General features: G+C 39.5%; 2 protein-coding genes across 2 annotated transcripts; one reads left to right on the top strand and one right to left on the bottom strand.

The window, feature by feature from the left end:
• Window positions 1–290: 290 nt before the first annotated feature.
• On the bottom strand, window positions 291–7,796 carry LOC119083879 (aly/REF export factor 2). The gene is made up of 4 exons (XM_037193693.1): window positions 7,373–7,796; window positions 6,174–6,390; window positions 5,891–6,076; window positions 291–839 (listed from the first exon to the last, which is right to left on the bottom strand). The coding sequence occupies exons 1-4, from the start codon at window positions 7,568–7,570 to the stop codon at window positions 718–720; spliced, it is 723 nt and encodes a 240-aa protein (XP_037049588.1). The 5' UTR covers window positions 7,571–7,796; the 3' UTR covers window positions 291–717.
• A 4,575-nt stretch (window positions 7,797–12,371) lies between these two features.
• Window positions 12,372–15,305, top strand: LOC119083868 (farnesoate epoxidase-like). The gene is made up of 7 exons (XM_037193677.1): window positions 12,372–12,652; window positions 12,775–12,999; window positions 13,639–13,777; window positions 13,845–13,982; window positions 14,049–14,305; window positions 14,539–14,719; window positions 14,778–15,305. The coding sequence occupies exons 1-7, from the start codon at window positions 12,565–12,567 to the stop codon at window positions 15,217–15,219; spliced, it is 1,470 nt and encodes a 489-aa protein (XP_037049572.1). The 5' UTR covers window positions 12,372–12,564; the 3' UTR covers window positions 15,220–15,305.
• Window positions 15,306–16,096: the final 791 nt, after the last annotated feature.

Below are 16,096 nucleotides of genomic sequence, written 5' to 3'. Positions count from 1 at the left end.
TCACACTTTGGCGATTTTTTTTTGCGATTTACTTTTTTCTTGGCGATTTGACTTTGGCGATACTTCACGGTAATAAGAAGAAGCATCAAAGTGAAACTTCCATTGGAGTTCTGTCCGCTGGAGGTGGGAAGGACAAAGGGAGACAAGACAAAAAAAATTGTGTTTTGGCTTAAGATAAAATTTTTTTCTTTATTTTACGTTTCAGCTTTGATAAATAGAAACAAAAAACATTTTTGTTTGGTTTTTTGTTGCTACAGAATTTTGTCGATGTTACAATAATATTTCCTCAAACTTTTCTCTGACGTCCCATATACGAGGAAAATTCTCATCTAATTTCAGTAAATTTTAACATAATTTCAAAATGCGTCCCATTATCTCTCTCTCGCTCTCTCTCTATTTGTATAAAATTGGATTTTACTTGGATGTCCGGTCGGATTATACATTTCAAAAAAAACTGTAATTCATAAATTAATTGCCTAACACAAATCGCCTCCGCGCACTTTCTCTTCGTTTTCAGTTCACAAATCAAATTTTTTGTTAATTATAGTTCATTACACTCTTCAAACTTCAAAAAATAAATTTTCTCCTTTTTCTTCATCTATCTTTTACTTTAATTGTTTTACATTTCAATACCAGCAGCTAAATATGGTTGTTCGTCTGGTAATTCGATTTTGTTTTGCGTTCGTTAAACTCTCCTCAAAAACAACCAAATTTGATTTACAATTTCATATCGTTCACATATGCGTCTAGTTCGGCATCCAGTTCTTCGGCCGATTTGGATGTTGCTTTGCCATTCGTTCGGTTGCCACCACGACCGGTCGGTCGGCTACCTGGAGCACCTGAAACAATTGAAATGCGGACATTTTAGCGGGGCGTAATTTAGGGTGATTTGAGGTCTTATTGTAAAATTAGAGCAACTGATGGATTGGGTGTGGTAGTGCGAGTGAATTGGACAATTGAAGAAAGTGCAATCAAAAGAGAGTGAAATGCGGGGACATGGAGTAAAGACTGTCGTGTCAACTTGTTCAAAGATCGAGAGAATTTGGTTACCAACGGCTAGGAAGCTGCACTCCAAAAAATGTTGCGCTGAAATTGTTGCGAAGTAAGGTATTGACATCAGGTTGCCTCCTGTGTTCCAAGGTTTCATAAGACAAAGGATGAAAAGGTCGAATTGGAGTGATATTCTAGAAGTTTCCCAAAACAACATCGACGCACGACACGACGCGATAAATCCGTCCTCCTCTAACCCATTCTAACGTAAGTCGTATTCGGTGCAGTAATCTGAAAATTCAGAAGCATCGTAATGTCTGAACGCCTTTTATGAGAGATTCTATGGGTGAGAAAATCCTCACCTTGCCGGCATACGGAATGTGTTTGATCTTCGAGCGAATTACAAAGCACTGATAGAACATGCATTGATTCTGACCAGCGACTCTAGCTCGATTTGTTTTAACGTAAATTTAATGAGAAACGGAAGAGTCTCCGAACTTCTATCCACCAGAGAATGCCCCACTGAAATGAGTTCTCGGAAGTTAAATGCAGACGAATATGCGAAATTACTCAATATGATGACAGTCAGCGACTGTAATGATAGGTCATCTTGAAACCAATGTGCTGAAGTGAATCTCGGACACTTGGTCAAAGTTGTGGTTTGCTATGAGTCAACGTGCATAATCAACGCTCAACGCTTTCTATCGCACCAAAAATACAATTCCAGTGTATCAGTCAGTTTACATCCAACAGAAACAAAATGGTTGTCAAAATGAAGGTATTAGAGCCACGGGAAGAATGAAATTTTCATTGAATGGTCTACGTGGCATCGATACCTACATTTTGAAGGAGAAGCGAACTTAAATTTTGAAACTTTCTCAGGTGAGGTGAGGTTGTTAACAAAGAGTCGCGCCGTTATTGTAGGTAGAAATGAATGTCTGAACGCCTTTTATGAGAGATTTTACGGGTGAGAAAATCCTCACCTTGCCGGCGTACGGAATGTGTTTGATCTTCGAGCGAATTACAAAGCACTGATAGAACATGCATTGATTCTGACCAGCGACTCTAGCTCGATTTGGTTGTAAGTTTATCGTAAATTTAATGGAAACCGTACAACGACTCTGAACTTCAATCCACCAGAGAATGCCCCACGGAAAATTCGACTGAAATCACGATATGATGACGGTCATCGACAATAGTGTAATAGGTCATCAAGAAACCAATGTGTTGAAATGAATCTCTGACACCTCGTCAAGAGGTTGTGGTTTGCTGAGAGCCCTCAACGCGTTTTATCGCACTAAAAAAAGACAATTGTTTGTTCTCTGACACCTAGTGCATCAGTCGGTTCGGTCGGTTCACGTTCACATCTAACCGAAACGAAATGTTTGTCGAAATGAAGATATTAAAACAGCGGAACGAATGGTCTGTGTGCCAGTGCCATCGATTTTGAAGGAGAAAGAAATTTCGAAACTTTCCCAAGTCGAAGGTGCGGTGAAGTTCTCAACAAACATGAAGAGTCGCGACGTTATTGCGGATAGAATTTAATTGTCTGAACGCCTTTTATGAGAGATTTTACGGGTGAAAATCCTCACCTTGCCGGCATACGGAATGTGTTTGATCTTCGAGCGAATTACAAAGCACTGATAGAACATGTATTCATTCTGACCAGCGACTCTAGCTCGATTTGTTTTAACGTAAATTCAATGAGAAACGGCTGAAGAATTTGTTAACAAAAGTCACTAGAAGTAGTTGCACATTCAAGGGTTTCTCAACTCTAAAGGAAAGCCCTAGTCAGTTCGCATTCCAAAGTGAAACATTCAAAAATTTGACTTGTCAGCCACGATGCCACGATGCCTATCCTTTCAATTAAAAACTTTATTTTCACATTCGCTCTATGGGACAATGTGGCCTTTGCTTTGAGGATGAACAAAAATTCTCGAGCTTTCGTAAGTCTAAGGTGAGGTGTTGCCTGAACAGCCCAGATGAATAATTCCAGATAGAAATTAATTCACAGAAGATATGCGCACTGTTAGAACATTTGTTACGCTGGCGATTGTTTTGTTTTGTTAGAAAATCCACCAGACGAATACCCTGACCTCTGAAAAACGAGGTCCATCAGTTCAGTTCTGGTAGAAGTGGACAAGTGGGACGACGGAAATTTACTTCAAAATTCAGAAGCGTCGTAATGTCTGAACGCCTTTTATGAGAGATTCTATGGATTGAAAATCCTCACCTTGCCGGCGTACGGAATGTGTTTGATCTTCGAGCGAATTACAAAGCACTGATAGAACATGCATTGATCCTGACCAGCGACTCTAGCTCGATTTGTTTTAACGTAAATATAATGGAAAGCATACAGCGACTCTAAACTGCTATCGATACGATGGCAGTCATCGACTGTAATGAATAGGTCATCATGAAACCAATGTTGTGAAAGGAGTCTCTGACACCTGGATGAAATTTTCGTTGGATGGTGTAGGGAAACATTAAAAAATTTGATCGGACAAGACGAGACTTTCAATTTCAAATTTTATTTCCACATTCCATTCGGAATCTTTCGTCTAAGTCTAGGGAGAAAGTTAGTGACAAACTTGTAGAGTCGCAACGTTATTTCGGATAGAAATGGATCCGCAGAAGTTGTGCGCATTCGGAACAAAGAATGTATTTGAACTGACTGGATGGAACATTTGTTACGCTCTGGCGATTCTTTTCTAGAAAATCTACCAGACAATCGAACAGTGAACCGATTGGTTACGGTTTTTATACTCTGAAAAATGGGGTGCCAGAGGCATCCATCGGTTGTGGCAAAAGAGGATGGCGAAGTTTCATTTTAAAAATTCAGAAGCGTCGTAATGTCTGAACGCCTTTTATGAGAGATTCTATGGGTGAGAAAATCCTCACCTTGCCGGCATACGGAATGTGTTTGATCTTCGAGCGAATTACAAAGCACTGATAGAACATGTATTCATTCTGACCAGCGACTCTAGCTCGATTTGTTTTAATGTAAATTTAATGAGAAACGGAAGAGTCTCCGAACTTACATCCACCCTAAACAACTGATGAAACGAAGAGTATCAAGGACCTTGACAAAAGGTGCAGAGTGCAGACGAACTTTCGAAATCACCCGAATCAAAAGAACTATTTGCCATCATCATAAAATCTTGATGTGCAGAGCAGTAATGAATCTCTGTCACTTGGTGGAAACTTCTGATCCATTTGCAGTAATAGGCCGGAGGCTCAAATGCGATAAGGAACGGTATTGAACATCTGTTATGAAAACAATTTGATTCTTCTCCGCCTTAACGCTGAATAGGAATAAATATCCAGGCCTAATGTCTGAGTCAGTTTAGGTCCAAGAAAAAAGAAAGTTTTCGTCAAGTTAAAGGTATGAGAGCCACGTAAAGAACGAAAGTGAAAAATACAAAATTTTGATTGAAAGGCCTCAAGGGGTGTCGGACAATTGAAACTTAAGAAAAAAAAAAAAAGTTGACTGACTTGTCAAGGCACGACAGGCCTTTTGAATCAAAATTTCATCGGAACAATGTAATTACGATGAGGAGATTTCATTCGAAAATCAACCAGACGAAGCCTGATCGAAAGTCCATCAGTTAAATGGTGGTAATGTCTGAACGCCTTTTATGAGAGATTCTATGGGTTGAAAATCCTCACCTTGCCGGCATACGAAATGTGTTTGATCTTCGAGCGAATTACAAAGCACTGATAGAACATGCATTGATTCTGACCAGCGACTCTAGCTCGATTTGTTCTCTTCAATCTATTTATCATCATCTTTGACACCGGTATATCATCGAGAACTTTGACCAAAATGTAATGGCCTCTGCCTGATGTGGAGTCAAATATAATAGTGAAGTGAACGAGATAACTGATCCAAGTAAGAGAATCGGCAAAAAATAATTAGACCAAATGAAGTAAGAGATTCCGATGGTGAAATGGTTGCCGATGATTCATGATCATGATCAACGAACCGCTTCTACTGATCGACAAAGGACCTCGTTTTATACGAAATAAAATTCCTTTCTACCGGCCGGATTGACTTTATGACCGAGCGATCAACGCAGGTTGACTCGAACACAAAGAAAATTGTAAAGTGACAAAATTTGTGATAAAAAAAAACTGGAAATTTCCGCACCGAATTATTGTGTCTGCACGACAGGCAATAAAACGAAGTCATTAAAAAGCAATTAAGATGCAACGACAAACCTGTCTGTGTACAAGGTGTCGCTTGTAACAGAAAGCGATTACCTAAATTTTGGTAAAAAAGATTTTTTTACATCGACAACAAACTGAGAAACAAAATGGTTCGGAATGTGTGGGCAGACCAGTTTACACAAGACATTTTTGCACCGACTCGGGCGAATTTTTTGGCAGATTGAAAGAAACCTTTTTTAGTGCACCGCAGAGGGCAATGTCGGAAATAGATTTTAAGAATTTTAAGACCACGCAAGTGATGGCACCGACAGCATCAACTGCTCGAAGCCTTTATCGCTAGAGTACTTCGTCACAACGAGCTACAATTTTTATCACCGACAAAGTCGGGTGACTAACACATGGAACAACATTTAAATTCGCGACGATACGGGAAGTGCGTCGCACAGACATTATTTGTCATACAAATAACCAGGCAGTCCACAGCTGCTGTCTGTGAAATGTTTTGGGTGACGCACGAATTTTATAGCAGCACAGAGCGTTGAACTAACCGAAGAAGCTGACCTGAAGCTCTATCGGGCTTCTAAGCCTCGCATCTCCCCAAAAGAAACCCGCAACAACTTGGGCCGTCGTTTTGTTAAACATTTGTTAGGGAACTTAGAGACACTTTCGCAGCCAGTTTCGTCGGCCGCAAGACACAAAACCTTATCCCAAATTAAGGGATTTCACTCACCTCGTCTGGGTCGCATTGTCGGCGCCAACGGTCGGCCAACATTTCTACTCCGGTTCGGTGTTTGTGCAGGTAATTCGGAGGTGGCGAGTTGAATGTTCATCGGTCGGCCATCAAGTGGGACGCCGTTGTACTGTTTCATGGCTTTCACTGCATCTGATCTCCGTTCGAAGACCACATCGGCCGTTCCTGCATCACAAAATTGAAATTGGGAAAAATTTAATTATTTTATTCCAATCTCTCGCCCGTCGTATCGGGGGATTGTATGTATCTATCGAGCACGTACCCAACGAACGACCGGATCTGTCGTAATGTACGGAAGCATTTTTCAGCGGACCAAAGTCGGCGAATAGTTCGTGGATATCCGATTCGGAGACGCCATAGTCCAGATTCGAAACGAGCAATTTCGTTGCACCGGGACTACCACCACCAGCAGCAGCCGCACGAACAATTTTCTTTCCACCTTCGAACATGTCGTGTGTCCATGTCTTGTTCACATCGCCCTAGAAAATGTGTATTCGCCAAATAGATTTTTTGGTTCTGTGTGTGTTTTTGATCATCAATTTATGCCCCACAGATCACATAATATGTCGCCTCCCCAACATAACGTCGTGTTGTAACGTGGAAAGATTTCAGACTGGAGCGTTGAGATATTCTTGGATCGAGTCATTTTAGTGGAATATTGACGAAGGGAATTTTGTGTGGGTGGTCTTTGAAATGCGCACGAATCCGAACAAGTCCAGTAATCGGAGAAGAATCAACTTTTCGTTTTGTCGGCGTCAAATTCAGGACCGGTTCAATATTACCGTGTCAAGTACTGTTTGCTGTTTTTCGATATTTTTCGGTGTTGCGTTTGACCCAGACAAACAGTAGCTGATTCGTTAATACAATCGGGGGGGTTGTTCCTGGTAAAAAATTATTTTCTTTTTTTTGCTTTCAAAATTTTAACATTTTTTAGCCCAAAATCAAATTCAACTTTTCGTTCAATTTGTCGAAATTGAAATTCGGTTTGCGGTAGACAAACAAGGTTTTACGTAGACAAATTTTCCGTTACTACCAGGCTATGACGCACCACATAATTTCAATAACATTTTCATGGTTACTCTTGCTCTGTATCGTATCACAAACAACCATGAAACTTGGTATACTGAAAGAACACTTCGTGTAAAGTCAATCTTTTTGCTGTAAACAATGCCTCGGATTCCCGTTTAAACAAATAAAAATTTGTCGATTTTTGCACTTTTTTTTAGCCGCGTTCAAACAACAAATTACTCATTTTCACTATGAACTCAACTCAAAAGCAACAACAAAAATAATTTTCTCTCTTAATTCAGTAGAAACTCGCAGCCATTTTGTTTCGAAATCTTTCACGCGTCAAAATGAAGAAAAAAAAAACGTTTGGAGTACGAACTGGATCTCTCCCATCTCTGTTTTCGTCAGATTACGGTTGCATTTTTTGCGGTTGTGTCTTATTCATCGTCTTACCCGGGAGAATCTTTGCTTCGGTGGAGGGCCACCACGACTGCGACCTTTCACTACGCCACCATTCATCGGCCGTCGATTACCGCCTCCAAATCCACCTCGACCACGATTATTTCTTTGTCCGCCGCCACGACCACCACGGAAACCAATTTTACTTGATTTTATTATCTCGTCCAAGCTCATTTCAATTTTATCTGCCATTTTTGTAGTGCGGTTGTTTGTTGATGCTGCTTTTTAGTCCAATAGGATGCGCAAAAAAATTTCGATTTTATTTCGGCGGAGAGAGATCACTTCGGATGACGCGGAATATTTTTGTTAAATGCGACTGATTTGCTCGACTGACGAAACTGTAATGAATGCAATGAATGGTAGACAGCGGAAACGCGTTAAAGAAAACATGGCCGACAACATGGCAGCGCAACTGTCACCGTAGTTGTCAAAATTACGAGCCCAGGGGAAATAACCCAGTGTCAAAAACAGTTAGTCGGGGAGGACTTGGTCGGTATTCTTTACAGAGGGAAATAATTTGAATTGAATGGCGGTTTGGAATTGGTTTTTATTCCATCAGATTTCAATAGACTTGGCAATGTAAATTTGAGTTTTTATATCATTGACGGCACATGTTCAAGCCGTCAAACAATAAAATGGTTTTCATTTTGTCGGATGACGGTTCTCAATTCTTGTAATACCGTTTTAAGACTGTCAAATTGAACTACAATTTTGAGACACAAATTTAAATTTTCTTCATTATAATAACATGGATGACAAGCTGAAAAAGAAGGAAAGAGAAGAAGGGGCTTTTAGCTGATATCAATTCTCTAAACATACACGTAAGCGACTTCGTATTCTAAACGAAGGCGATTTCATCCAAGGTTCTTAAAGAACAGGTTAAGACATTTCTGAGTTGATCACGAAGACGGTGAAACACAAACTTTGACAGTTTAGACATGTTTTGTTAAACACACTCATTACAGATTGTGTGAAATGCCAACTTGATAAAAATAATTTTGTTTCTTCAAGTTTTCTTTTCATAGAATCTATAATGAGTGTCTAATGCTCAAAACAAACGAGGCACTGAAAACGGGTTTTGGTCCTATTTTTCATGACGAAATTTTCGAAACTGTCAAATGAAGTTAGAACTTTTTCTATTCAAAATCGCGATTGCTGCATCTGTCAATGAAAACTAGGACCAAAACACGTTTTCAATGCCTCGTTTGTTTTGAGCATAAATGTCTAAATTGTCAAAATTTGTGCTTCACCCGCCTTCGTGAGTGTCTTAAAACCTGTTCTTTCAGAACCTTGATTTCATCCAGAGAGATCAGTTTTCATAGAAATATTGATGAATGATGCCGTAAGTGTGCCTAAAATTTGAATTTCAAGTGAACGATTCAATGAAAAAGTGAGCCGAAAAGTATTTTTCGACGCTTCCTTGTATGAAAATGACGCTGCGTTAGAAAGTATTACGCACTATCCATTTAGAAAATTCGTCGTTCAATGTGTTTCAGATAGATCCAAGCTCAATGGGCTATAGAGATTTGTGCAAGAAAATTTTATCTTATCACTTTACAATCTGAGCGTTTGTCACTCACAGAGAAGTATCACAGATAAATGATAACAGATGACGCTGCTCCGGCCCAGTGGAGAGGCGCCAGCAACGCCATCTGTTATGATTTCTCCGCTTCAAACCAACTAATTACGAGGAATGCTCAATCAAATTAAAAACACCGACACGTATTCACGGCTTGTGAGATTCATTTCAAGTTGGAATTGAGGAACTTCGAGCTCGCTTGAAGAATTTCGAATTGATAGCCCTGCGAAAATTGATAGGTCCACTGCGGAGAAGGCCACATAAACGGAGAATCCGGTCAAAGCCTCTTCGAAATCGGTTCCATAACCAATATTCAAACGCTACGTGTGACAGGTTGGTGATGCCAAATTCGTGGATGTTGACAATTTGTAATGCAAGTACCATTATGACTCATTTAAATTTTCAATTAGAAATAAAGAAACAGTTTTGAAACAGCTCGGTAGCTTTACTTTTATTGAAAAGGAATCGATACTTCTAGATATAACTTAGATTTTTCGTGGACGTCATTCGACGCAGTACGTATTCAATCGGCTTGGAAAATCTGAACATAACTTGATGGATGCACAGATATCCGTTTTGTAGTTTACGCATAGAGTGTTATGATCAGAGCGAGAAAACCGAAGACCATTTAATTATAACTTGCCTTGGGGTATTTGTCAAAGTATTTGCTTTTCTTTTAACATGTTATGATGTGAGTGAGAAGACCGAAGGCCAGTTTAGTACAACTTGCCTTTGGGAAACTTGTCAAAATATTTCTTTCTCTTTCATCATACTACTCTATAGGATTCTTCCATCGTACTGTAAAAACGAACTTTGGCAAGCCGAACACGAACCGATGTCATCCATTGAACCATAACCACAACTTTTTTCCTTTGTTATTTTGACATTTTCATTGTAAATAATGCTGAGGTTATGGCTCTATGGATGACGGTTTGACATTTCATTTCACCTTGGAAGAAATCTATAGTGCCAAATGAAATTTCAAACCGTCATCCGTGGAGCCATAACCTCAACACTATCAACAATTGTCAAAATAACAAAGAAAAATAAGTTTTGGTTATGGTTCTATGGGCGACGTCGGTTCGTGTTTGGTTCATTTTGTTCGGCTAAACCGTTGCTTGGTAGAAACCAATTGTGAATGTAATGTGCATGCCTTTAGATATTTCAAGTCGATGTAACCCTTGTACGACATGAACCGAACTTTATTTGTGTATGAAATTCGCCTCGGTGAAAATCATCAGACTCAAACTCAGACTTAACGTCTGTGGCACGGAAAATCCTCATTATTCGCATGTAATAGGGACGTAATGTGGTCTTTCTACCTCACACTAGGGAAAACCCTTTACCTCGCTCATAAAGTAAAATAGCATACTGCACACGGGAAACAATTTGATATCTTGTATCACGATAAGTAAAAGGATCCGAGATCTTCAACCCGATACGAGATATTAAATTATGTCACTGGTACAGTAATCTGCTATTATTCGCTCAAAACCTGACACATCATTCACAGGAGTGCTGACTTTGAATCCTTGCGTGGCATGACCCAATGTATGGTTTTTCCGTTTGAACTGTTAATGCTAAACGATTTTACCGAGTTCGTCTATACCGACTTTGTTGTCGTTCAAGTGGATTTCGACTTGATGTGGATCTTCAACCATTACAACTTCTTTCAATAGATAAACATAGCTAACGCCGACCCGTACGAAACACCTATTTAAAATCACTTGCATTATCCACTCTTTGCCTTGTTAGCATATACAAATAAATTGCCGGAGGCAATATAGACAGCCCCGTACGAAGTCAACTTTCATAAATTCCTATTTAAACAGCTATATACCGCTATATTTAACTATATTTTCCTATAAATAAACATTCCACAAATGAGTATGCTCTTATATAGCTCTATATGCCTGTATATAGCTCAATATAGGTGAATATAGGTATATATAGATGTCCATATATGGAATCCCTGAAACCCCTCACACTTAACACATTATTTCCATGTTAACAGAAACTCTCTAACTACCATTTTTCCCAAGATATATCACTTTTATTAAAATCCAATATGGCCGCCGGCAGCCATTTTGTTAGGAAACCGAAAATAGTACCGACGCTTTACATTCGTTAATACCTTTCAAACAAAAAAAAATTCATGAAATTCGGTCAAAATTTACTCGAGATATTGACAAAATACTCCACGTTCACTGTACGGCCGAGTAGCCAGATAAGAGCTCACTCCAAGAGACCTAGCACACGCTCCGGAGAACATAATTTCATAAACTTTTTTTTCCCTGATTGGTACGGTCAATACCTATCTAATAAAGCTAAAACGAACGAAATATGTTCAAATTTAGCCGACCTACAAGCAAAAACTCACAAGTCGGTCATCCGATTTCCATAAACTTTTTTTTGTCGATCGGTATTGTAAATACCTTTTATTTGACGTATCAGTTACAAGTGTAACGTTTAAATGTCCGGAGATATCTTCGAAAAACCGTAAAGCACTTATTGGGCCACAGCTCGGGAGGGGTCGATCCAAAATCACTCATCTTCGAACTTAGCCTGTCTTTTGACATTACCAAACGGAAAAAAAAGAATTTTCAAAATCGGATGCGTTTTACTCAAGTTAGAGAACCCACAGACGGACAGACGGACCATTTTCTTTTCACTGATTTGGCATCTCTAGACAACCACAATAGGTTTTCCCTTACTCAGGGAGTCCAATTCGACGTGTTACAAACGTATGCGTAAACCTATAAGACGCCGGTACTTCGTACGGGTCTAAAAAGTTTTTTTTCCATACCTAGGACCCGAAAAGTGCGACTTGTCGCACTTTTTCTCCATCCAATCTCGCCTTCGGCTCTATCTGGAAACTTCTCACACGCTAAAAAAGACTCATAGTCGTAGGTACGAAATGTGCTATTATATAATTAGGACCAGATCTGATTTCGGAGCTGTACCAAAGTGCTACCGATAATGCACCGTCTTTCGGTTTTATTTTACAAAAATAAACACTATCAGTTTACTCTAGTTTTAAAGTTGCACTTATCTTATTTGAATCCTCAATTTTTACGTAATCGCTTTATCTTTTGCTATATAGCAACAGACTTTAGCCGTTCAATATTTGAATGAAACTTTTTTTTTGATTTTGCCGATTTTGCAGACTTTGATAAGATATCGAAATTTTCTTTATTACTGTACGGGGGACGTCGGTGAAATTTAGACATACGAAATTGCTTCAGCTGTTTATCAGATGGTCCACTAACATTGAAAATAGGATATCGATACATGAGAGGTAAACTCGGGAAACAAATTCATTCTTGAGTCCTGGTTTTGCAAGCAAAATTATGTCACAAGAAATAGAATTGGTTACTAATATATTGTTGGGTATCTCTGTCTACAGCGTGGATTGCAGCTGAAAAACGTTCAAATCAAATCCATGTCTAAATTTTACCAACCTCCCATGTATGTCCAAATTAATGCCTCTCAAGTACCCTTTCATTTCGACGGAGTGTTTCGGCTAATCACCAAATTTTCCATTCAATTGATTCTCCCAAGTCGATGATTGGTGACATAGATTTGGATAAATTGAATTTTAATAGCAATGGCCATCATCGTAGTTCTTGCCATTCTAGTGGCGATTGCTTTATTTCTTTATAACAACGAAAGGAGACCGAAGAACTTTCCTCCAGGTATGTAGAAAGTCGTTATAGGTGAAAATTCGAAGGAAGGATCAGCTGCGTACAGTTTACAATTATTGTAATCCTCATCCTCATACTTACGCTGAAGCTACAATAAAATGGTATAATTGTAGGCCCTGTTGGATACCCAATCGTTGGCTATTTGCCGTTCTTGGGCGATGGATCACACGCTGACATTGGTAAAATTGGGAAAAAGTACGGAGACATTTTCAGTTTGAAAATGGGGAGCTACTGGTATGTTGTGCTGAACGATTTCGATCTGATCAAAAATGCATTGAAAGATGATGTGTTTACGGGACGGCCGAATTATTTACTGCGAATGTCATTTTACAAAAAAGGTCAGTGAAGGAACGCCATTAAAGGAATAGATGGCTCAGTGCTGCCCTACAACGCATAAAAAACTTAGTTCGAAAGAGATGCACGATTTTGTGAGAGAATGTCATACGTTTACACTCTCTTGCATCTCTTGCACTAATGCTTAGTTTCCTCTTACCAAAAAAGTACTCCGTGTGTGAGGCAAAATTGAATTTTTTCAATTTTTTCTTTGTTTATTTGACAGCTCGCTCTCTCACGACTCTCTCACGGAGTACTTTTTGTTGAGTGGAATGGACACTTAATGGTTTAGGGACTATGAATTTGTGTGCATAATGTCTAGCCTACATTTAGGCGAGATATCAATAAATCACCTAATTTTCCTCAGTGCGAAACATATTGCATACTTAGGGTGGTTCGAAAGTCACGTTAAGTCCAGAACTCGTTATAGAGCGTTTCAGTTCGTTATAACACAATTGAGGTCCACTCAGCCAGGTTGTTTGGAAAACCTAACTGTTCGATCTGGAACACTCTATTGACCGTAAAAAGGCTGTTATAGCGATGTGTTTAAACCAACGCACTGTCAGTGCTTTGGTCTAAACAGACAAATCAAAATTAGGGATCGTCAATGTTGACACAATCGTCATAAAATTTCGTCCACTCAGGAATTTCGTACAACAATGGTGCGAATTGGCAGGCGCAGCGTCGATTTTCGATGAAAGTTCTAAAAGATTTTGGATTTGGTAAGATGTCCATGATTAAGTCCATTCAAGATGAAATCAGAGAATTGCAATCATATTTACGGTAAATACTCTCAATTTGTGCCTGCAGCCAGTGTCGTCATTATTTATAGATTTAAATAAAATTGCAGCGAAAACACTGAACAACCAATAGATCTGTCCGAAGTGCTTCCCATCTCAATCCTCAATTCACTTTGGAATATTCTAACCGGCGGCAAATTTTCCCTATCGGATTCACTACCAAAGAAGATCCATCACGTGATCAAATAGTACGCTCAAGTTCATGTTTGACGAACAACAATTCAACCTTTAACTGACTTGCTGTGTTGTTACAGTGGCTTGTCTGGTCAGGAGGTCCTAGGCGTCTTATATTTTCTGCCCTGGCTTGAGCAACTTATTCCTGGCAAAACATCTGGAACCGATAAAATGAAACTAGCAGTGGACACGTTGCACGCAGTTTTAAAGGCTACAATCGACGAGCATCGTCAAAGATTCGTTCCTGGTACGCTACCGAAGGACTACATCGATGCCTACTTGCAAAAAATTGAAGAGTGTGATGATCCGGCTTCTAGCTTTTATGATGAAGAAGGAGGTACATTTCAGTAACACACATCCATTGGTCCCAATGATGTCGGCGATTCCGCTTCACAAAAACGTGAAAGTAATAGAAACACAGAAGGTATCTAGGGTATATTGAGTTCACGGTTGTTGCGGAACTACAGACTTCATTAGGACCAGCGGATGCGTCTTGCGTCTTTCGTACTCAGGTTATCGAAACCTAGTGAATCGTTAAAATTTCTGATCGAAATATATTTCCGTTTTCAGTTTTGAATCTTATCGATGGCCTCACCAACTTTTGTGTACCGGGAACCGATACAATTAGCAGTTCGATGAGCTTCGCTCTTTTGTATGTAGCAAGCTCTCGTGACGTTCTAAAAAAAATTCATGCCGAAATCGATGCTGTGATTGGAAGAGAACGTCTGCCGGATCCAGCAGACAGGCCAAAGTAATTCTCATAAATTGATTCATCGACAGGGTTGTTGTCATTATCCAAACTTTTATAGTATGCCGTACATGTCAGCTGTAGTGAATGAAACATTCCGACTGTCATCTATAATACCCGGAGGTGTTCCACATTCGGCGACAGCCGATACCAAAATCAATGGCTACACTTTGCCGAAAGGAACAATTATTATGCCGAACATATACCAGGTCCATCACGACGAAAAATATTGGGGCGATCCACAGAATTTCAGGCCGGAGCGATTTTTGAATGCAGACGGCACGCTTAGAAAAGAGGAACGAGTGATTCCGTTCTCTATCGGCAAACGAGTTTGTGTCGCCGAAGGTTTGGCTCAAGTGCAATTCTTTCTGTTTCTGACGGGGATTTTACAACATTTCGATTTGATTGAGAGTCCCGACCATCCACTCCCAGGCTTTAACGCGAAATCAACATTCAGCCTGTCGCCACAACCTTACAAATTGGTTTTGCGTGAGAGAGCTTAGATTGTCTGGAATACTTGTTAAAATTGGGGGTCGACATTACACGGAATGTCGCTCTAGTTACCCGCCTCAAAGAGATGATAATTTGGCGACTGGGACGTCGCTTCGACAGCAATTGTGGTGATGTTCAAAACAATTTCAATAATAGAAGCCTGTCTCTGCAAATGTCGGGTATGTTCGTATCTACTGAACGCATATCATTCAATTTGTAGCACTCTCCCAAAAGTTACCTCCAGCATCTGTCAAATCGACGTCCCAGCCGTCAAATTATCATCTCTCTGACCTGCTTTTTTTACCAAAATAAAATCGTTACAACTCAAGAAAGCATTTTTTGGTAGCCTCTTGTGTAAAAAGGGACTCCTAATGTCAAAAGTAAAGGGGATCGCAAAACGTCAACAGCAGCAAAGTTCTCGTTTTAGTGTTAGTGGTGTGTGTGATATAATTTTTCAATGAATTTTGGGTCATAATTCTTCTCTAGGTAGTCTACCTCTATGGTTTTAAATAAGACTTCGTTCGGTAAATTACATTCTGTCCCTGCGTGATAATTTCTTATCGATTGTAATGACGATAACTAGAAATGGATTTCCTATCGATTGTAATGACGATAACCGTAAATGGAGATAAACAAATCAAAATTAATTATTAATTGGAGATAATAACTTTAAAATCAGAGTTACTTTATCTCCATTTTTGATTATTTTATCCCAATTTTCCATTCTTTTTATCTGGAGCCTAGAGGGCCATGTCAGTTAACATTATAGAAGATGTGCGAATAGTCAAGAAAAGAGTACCAGTACCAGTCATACAGATAGAGGCAGTGAAATTACGGCATTAATTTGCTACAGTTGTTTTTCAGTTGATCCACACAAACAATCAAAAC

Source organism: Bradysia coprophila, unplaced genomic scaffold (genome assembly GCF_014529535.1).
Source record: "Bradysia coprophila strain Holo2 unplaced genomic scaffold, BU_Bcop_v1 contig_70, whole genome shotgun sequence".
NCBI classification, from domain to species: domain Eukaryota; kingdom Metazoa; phylum Arthropoda; class Insecta; order Diptera; family Sciaridae; genus Bradysia; species Bradysia coprophila.
Note: the sequence above shows the minus strand (reverse complement) of the source record. Positions and strands in the feature narration are given on the sequence as shown.

What these genes read in the sequence shown, in the direction of transcription:
- LOC119083868 (XM_037193677.1), top strand. Translation starts at nt 12,565, where the DNA reads ATGGCCATCATCGTAGTTCTTGCCATTCTAGTGGCGATTGCTTTATTT. An exon ending in AATGTCATTTTACAAAAAAG is followed by an intron (nt 13,000 to 13,638) that starts GTCAGTGAAGGA and finishes TCGTCCACTCAG; the next exon opens with GAATTTCGTACAACAATGGT. An exon ending in GAATTGCAATCATATTTACG is followed by an intron (nt 13,778 to 13,844) that starts GTAAATACTCTC and finishes ATAAAATTGCAG; the next exon opens with CGAAAACACTGAACAACCAA.
- LOC119083879 (XM_037193693.1), bottom strand. Translation starts at nt 7,570, where the DNA reads ATGGCAGATAAAATTGAAATGAGCTTGGACGAGATAATAAAATCAAGT. An exon ending in CGAAGCAAAGATTCTCCCGG is followed by an intron (nt 6,391 to 7,372) that starts GTAAGACGATGA and finishes CACATTTTCTAG; the next exon opens with GGCGATGTGAACAAGACATG. An exon ending in CAGATCCGGTCGTTCGTTGG is followed by an intron (nt 6,077 to 6,173) that starts GTACGTGCTCGA and finishes TTTGTGATGCAG; the next exon opens with GAACGGCCGATGTGGTCTTC.